Source organism: Ammospiza caudacuta, chromosome 1 (genome assembly GCF_027887145.1).
Source record: "Ammospiza caudacuta isolate bAmmCau1 chromosome 1, bAmmCau1.pri, whole genome shotgun sequence".
NCBI classification, from domain to species: Eukaryota; Metazoa; Chordata; class Aves; order Passeriformes; family Passerellidae; genus Ammospiza; species Ammospiza caudacuta.
Window position 1 is genome coordinate 117793419 of NC_080593.1, and position 6547 is coordinate 117799965.

The window sequence follows — 6547 nt, forward strand, 5'->3', positions numbered from 1 at the left end:
GGCAATCTTCTATATTATTATATATAGAAGTGGTACCAGAGAGGAGAAGAGTCAAGTTGACAGACTTGTCACCTTTACTTCTGAAGAACCTTGCAGGTACAGAACATGAATTGAGGCAGTTATGAAAAACAGTAAAACTGCTGTCATACTGAACTCTTTGTTTTATGATGCAGAACTCCAAATAAAAGCATTGTACCTCTACCAGTCAGAAGAGGGAATGTTTATTTGTCTTATCAAGACATTAACTGTGTGCTCCAAACAGATGGCAGAGGTTCTGAATTGAACTGGGACGTAACCTCCAAGTTGTCCAAATGTTTAATTTTCATCACCTATATTTACTATGGGTCACAAAAATGGACAGAAGAATTTAGATAGTAAATATTTTGCTGGGTAAAGGTGCTCACTCATATACCACCTGTCAGGCTTCTGAGATACTGAATGCCTCCACACCAAAATATAATCAAACCTACACACTGGAGCAAAACCAGCATACCTCATTTACTTAAAAACAGCTTCTAGGCAGCCATGGGTTTTTCTTAATTCAGATTTTTAAACATCTGGAATTTCTTAAAAGCGTCTGTCCACAATCACAACATGTGCACAAAAAAATGTATAGAGCTGCTCAGTACTTTGGCACTAATAGAGACTTCCACCAGAAGTAGTAAAAGCAAGCAATTGTGAGGCCCAACCTGCTATGGAATTAATCAATGGAAACCTTTTGCCGAGGGACTTCTGAATCTGCTTTAGATCAAATATTACACCACAAGCTGGAGGTAACTTCCCACTAAAATCATTGAATACTGGCTTCTAGGTAGGGCTGAGTTTTCTTTAAGGGCATTCACAGTCTTCCCCAGAACCCATTAAATTCTAGCTTACATTTCATAGACTTGAAATTAATCTTTTACAATCTCTGATAATTGATAAGGATTATTTAACTGCATGAAATATAGCCTTAGGGAATTAGTTCCATAATATATAGCTATTTCGACACACAAACTATACCACCTGAGCTTGGAGCACAAGAGGTGGTGTAATACTAAAACATAAGTTAGCAATTGAATCATATTACAATTGTACAAACACAAAACCAAAGGTATGAAACTGTAAAAAAATGAAAGAAAACAGATCAATTATGTTTTTCCCAAGCTGGAGGAAAAAAAGTCAGATATTCCAGTTAATGCTCCTTTAATAATTCTTCACAACTTATCTAACAGCTATTAAGAGTTTCTAAAATGAAATGTCCTAAATATAGTTAGAGATTCAGATTTGCTCCTTAACCTTGCTTTATCTATATTCTGTCTATAGCTATATCCCCTAGAGGGAAAATCTACAAATCCAGTCAACACTCGAGGAAACAACCAATTGAAGTATTTAAGAAATCTGGACAAATAAAAAGAATAATGATACTCAATTAGTGTTTAATTAGGACAATGTAATCATCATCATCATCTCAATTAGGAAAATTGAGTATTTTTTCTGTTTTAAAACATTGCCCTGAGAAAAACTGTAACTAGAACAAATGTTCTCTATATTATGTACTTCCGGATCTCCAGAAGCTTCAAAGAGTTTATGTCCAAGGCTTCAGTTAGGAGATGGATCCCATGATAAAACTATTTCATATTTGATCATGGTTCTTCCACCTAATGCACAACACATATTCCACTATCAAAATGAAAGCAGCTGTGAAAATGTTTGCAATTAAATAATGAGAAAGATTTGGGAACTCCATATGGACTGCGTGTCTTGAATTTAAGGATAAAAACATCCACAAGTAATGACAAATTTATTTTTAATATGTATCTTAATCAGTTTACTTTTTTCCATAAAGAACTTTTTCTTTGCTAACATTACAGCAGATGAGGATCTCTTGCACATTAATTGGACAGAGCTTCAAAAGTATCCAGTGCTCAATAGTTCTCAACAAAATAATCGGCCAAATGGATTTGTCATCAGAGATCTCCTGTGAGGAAAAGAAACTGCAGGAGTTTCTGCAATCCCTGAAAAATGGCCAGAGTACTAGGCTAGGTTCAATCACAACTTATTAATGCTTTTCTCCTCTTGGTAGGTTTAATAAATGTTGTCCTCTCCCTCCCAAATTATTCCCAGTTTACAAAGGGAAAATGGCAAATTACGTAACAATAAATTTAAGAAAAAGCTGAAACTAAACCAAGAGTTCCCAAATCGTAAATCCATACTTCAGTCATCAAATTTTTCTCTATTTCACATTTTCTTATAATTCAAGACTCGTCTGTTTGGCATCACATTGCATTCAAGTATAAAAGAAGTCTTTCCTTTTTTCTAATTCTCTTAATGGTTTTGCAAAGGCATTCAGGTGTGTTGGTTCCATCTTATTAATCACCACTAAGAAACTGCCCTTGGGAAAGGTAGCATGGAAGGAGTTGCATTTTGGCATATGAATTATGAGGTCACTAGTGGTCACTCTCATTTCCTCCACAGGAGAATTCAAGAATTCCTGATCCTTCAGGGACAACCTTATCCCTTGGGAAAAGAGCTCTGCTTCTGATGAAGGCAGTAAAACTGACTGGAAGTAAAACATTTTTATTGCGAATCTGCAAAATTCCATTGAAAGAAACGTTCTGTGCTGCAAAAATACATCAAAAATATTATAGAAATGAAATTATAAATCAAAGCATCATTATTAAGATGATGATTATTATTAACCCTTCCTTTTTAAAAAACTGTGTAAAACTGAACTGACTCCCTCACTTAGCACAGCTGCAGTTCCCAATACTACTGAGTTCTCAGAAGGAAACAGAAGTTGGAATGTCTCATGGTTTGACAATGTCCAGCTGTTTAAATGCCCCCAAAGGGCTGTTACTAGCTAAGACTGGTTAGAATAACATGGAGGCTGTTCTAAAAACATGGCAAGAACTACTGCAGTGCTGGATAGCAAAGTGGACTTTTTTTCCTCCCTACTTTCTTGCCTCCTTCATTCAGAACAGTTTGCCCAGACAAAAGGTCTGGATGAGATATTGCAACTTCACTTATGTTGGAATTATTATTTTCTTCTAAATCAAATTTGATGAATGACACCAAAAATGTCATCCTTTAAGAAATGAGGACTGCTTTCTACTTGGTTCTCATCAATATCGTGAGTACATATGACTGGTGTATCTATCGTAAGCTGTCCAATTCTGTAGGTAGCATTCAGAATCCGCTCAAACTAATGGGAGAAATCACTTTTAATTTACATGGTCTTTGAACCATGAACAAATCTTGCCAGCTGTACAGAACAGTTTGGCACTACACTGTTTTAGCAATATTCTGAGTGCAGACAGCTGTTAATGCCAGCGGATTGGATACCACTACCACAAGAGGAAGTTTTGGACACGCTTTGAAGCTATCTCACTGACCATCCAGCCTGGCATCAAAATCTACTCCCATTGCAACACTTGCTCCTCTTCCTAACCAAAGTCAACAGCAACACTCTCACCGGGCATAGTCCATGCGGAATGGGCACAACTGCTCCCAGCTGGGGAAGGCTGCTTTTCCTACACTCCGGGACACGAGTGCAGTGACTCTTCAGGCAACACAAGCTTTAGCCGGGAAAATCAAGGCCATGTTTCAGCATACCTGATTTTGACTTCAGGGCAATCTGAATGGAATGCCCGTCGTTGATCACTTCGCAGTCACGACATACCACGTAGTTCGGTGACAAACGCACTTCCAGGAGCGAGGGGTCGTATTTAGCTTCTCTTGAGTTCAAGTTAATGGGCGACTGGTACTCCCCGTTAGCATCGGGGAAAATCAGCCCCCACTCCACTCCTGAGGCACAAGGGAAAAGCGGTCAGGGGGACCCGGCACGCCGCGCTGCGGGTCACACAGGCGCTGTCCCCGGCCGGGGAAGGGCGGCTCGGCCGGACCCCGCGGCTCCGCGCTGCCCTGCCGCCGGCGGGGATGGACGGGACGGCGCTTCCCCGCTCCCGGCGCCTCGGGACGGCCGGGGAACGAACCCCGCTGTGCCCCGCCACTGAAATCCCCTCACCGCCTCCTCTTCCCCCGGCAGTGGACAAAGTTTCTCCCCGGCGGAGCCGCCGCCCGCTCCTCACCTTCCTCGTAGCCCCACTCGGGAGGCTCCTCCCGGCGAGGCAGGGGCTCGGCGCCCTCGATGAGGCTCCTGTCAGCCATGGGCGACGGCGCGGAGTGCGAGCGTGTGCGGGGCGAGCCGGGCTGGCGGCGCTCGGCTCCGCGCCCGGACCTCCCCCCGCCCTCCGCCCTCAGCCCTCCGCCCCCGCCCGCGGGCGGCGGCAGCGCCGGGGCCGGGCCAGGCCGGGCAGCGCCGGGAGCCGCTCGCTGTCCCGCGGCACGGCGCGGCACGGAGAGCCCGCGGTGGGTGAGGCGGCAGCGGGCGTGCCCGGCGGGACGCTGCTCCTGAGCCTCCCTGCCCCCTCCTCGCCGCCCTCCGCAGGCCGCTCCCCTAGCCCTGCTGGGTGCGTGTCTCCACAGCTCCCGCTGCCCCTCCAGCCGGGCACAGGCGCGCTGTGCACCCGCGACACCCAGGGAGAGCGGCTTTAACAAGGCAAGGGGCAAAGCCCGGCCGCTGGGGAGCAGCAGTCCAGAACGGGGGACTACCGACCGGAATGCAGTTTGGCGTTGAGTGCGTGGGTCCCACCCACTGTGGGTCCTGGTGGGCATCAGGTCAGACACGAGCGAGCAGTGTGCCCTTGATGCAAAGAAGGTGAACGATACCTTGGGCTGCATTAGGCAAAGCAATTCCGACGAGTCGAGGGAGGTGATCCTGCCCCTCTGCTCAGCACTGGTGAGGACACAGCTGGGGTGCTGGGTTCAGATCTGGGCTGCTCCAGTACAGAGAGACATGAACATACTGGAGAGAGTCCAACAAATGGTCATGACCATGGTTAAGGTGCTGGATCATCTCTCCTATGAGGAAAGGCTGAGAGAGCTGGGACTGTTCAGCCTAGGGGAAGGGCAGGCTCAATGGGATCTCATGGATGTGTACAAATACCCAAAGGGAAAATGCAAAGAGGTTGGAGCCTGGCTCTTTTCAGTGGGACCCAGTAACACGACCAGTGGTGATGGGCACAAATTGAAACATGGGAGGGTTTTTTTGAAAATCGGGAAAAAATTTTTACTGTGAGAATGACTAAGCCCTGGCACAGGTTGCCCCAGGAGTTTGAGGAGTCTCCATCCATGAGGGTATTAATGTGAACACAGTCCTTGTGGGCAGCCCTGCTTGAGCAGGTGATTTGGACAAGATGATGCCCAGAAGTTCCTACCAACACCAGCCGTTCTGTGACTCTGTGTTTACTCCTCACTACTGAGCACTGTGTCCCTTCCATGGAGGAATGGAAACCCTCAGTGAAGATAAGGCAGCCACTGATTAAGGAAGGGAGCCCACTTCTGCCCTTTCTGTCTTAAATGAAGAAGTGTGGCATCAATTCCTACTGCAAATTATTGAAAGATTGAAGGTTTGAGGAAATTCTCTCCCCAAGATGAAGATGCCTCAGTTCAAGGTTATGAAAGGACTCTTCATTCTCCTTTGAAAACAGCCGTGTATGGAACTGGAGAATATTCATTCTGTCAGGGGAAAAAAGGACAGAAGGGACCTCTGTTATAGAGATCTCTTCTAGGCAGTGGCCCAAAAACTTGCATCAGTGACAGGAAGGGAAATGGGAATGTAGCACTGGCAGTCTGCAATCCCTGACAGCAATCAGAAAATGTAGCAGAGGCAGTCAAATAGCATTGCTAAAATGGTAAGAAGTCCCCTTTGCTTACCATCCTAGTCCACTTAAAATCAATGACCAGACCTCCCTGAATTCTGGTATCCCAAGGTGATAGCATCTTGATCCTGTGCTGTTGATCCACAAGGTTTGATCTCAGTGTGGAGCTCATTGTGCTTCAGTGATCCCCAGCTCGGCAGCAGTACCTGTGATTCCTGTGCAGCACTGACAGGGGAGCAGAAATTATCATCAGTGTGAGTGTGAGATGAAAAAAGAAGGACTGAGATGAAACTTCATTAATGAAGCAAGAGAGTACTGGTTCATGAGCTGCATGCAAGGCAAAAAGAAAATAGGGCAAAAGAAGTAGAGTTTACTGCGTTGGGTTTTTTCAAGAGCAGAGAAGAAACACAGATTTCCTTCTGCAGTATCATACTACCCAAATTACAACATGATGCAGTTTATTGAGGAAAAAATCCCAAACAGACATTTTTCATATATTGAGCACCTGACATCAGTACAAAGAGAGAACTCAGAAATTTTTAACATGTATTTTAATCACATGAGGTATCATGTTGTATGTGCATACCTATCTCCCATAGCCAACTGGCTTTATTAAGTTGTAAAGTTTTATAATTTACTCACTTCTAAAACACACACCAGCTGCTTCTATTAATGTAGATTTCTTTGAATCATTGTTCAACCACCTGAGGAAAAAACAAACATTACCCTAAATCACCATCTGTTCTGGTCCATCTGACTGGAAATTCATTTTTTTCTAAAAAGGAGTCTTATAGTTTGGAAATGAACCAAACAGTCCTAGGAGGCTGCTTTCATTCCCTTAGTCC

The 6547-nt window shown here is 44.7% G+C and overlaps 1 protein-coding gene across 2 annotated transcripts in view; it reads right to left on the reverse strand.

The window, feature by feature from the left end:
* The window catches only part of CA8 (carbonic anhydrase 8), a 53336-nt gene extending 49049 nt beyond the window's left edge, over nt 1-4287 (reverse strand). For both annotated transcript variants that reach the window (XM_058807685.1, XM_058807678.1), the window contains exons 1-2: nt 4071-4287; nt 3595-3786 (exon numbers count right to left, since the gene is read on the reverse strand). In XM_058807685.1, coding sequence (XP_058663668.1) covers nt 3595-3786; nt 4071-4149 — 271 coding nt within the window. In that variant the 5' untranslated portion in view covers nt 4150-4287. The remainder of the gene's footprint in view (nt 1-3594; nt 3787-4070) is intronic.
* Nucleotides 4288-6547: the final 2260 nt, after the last annotated feature.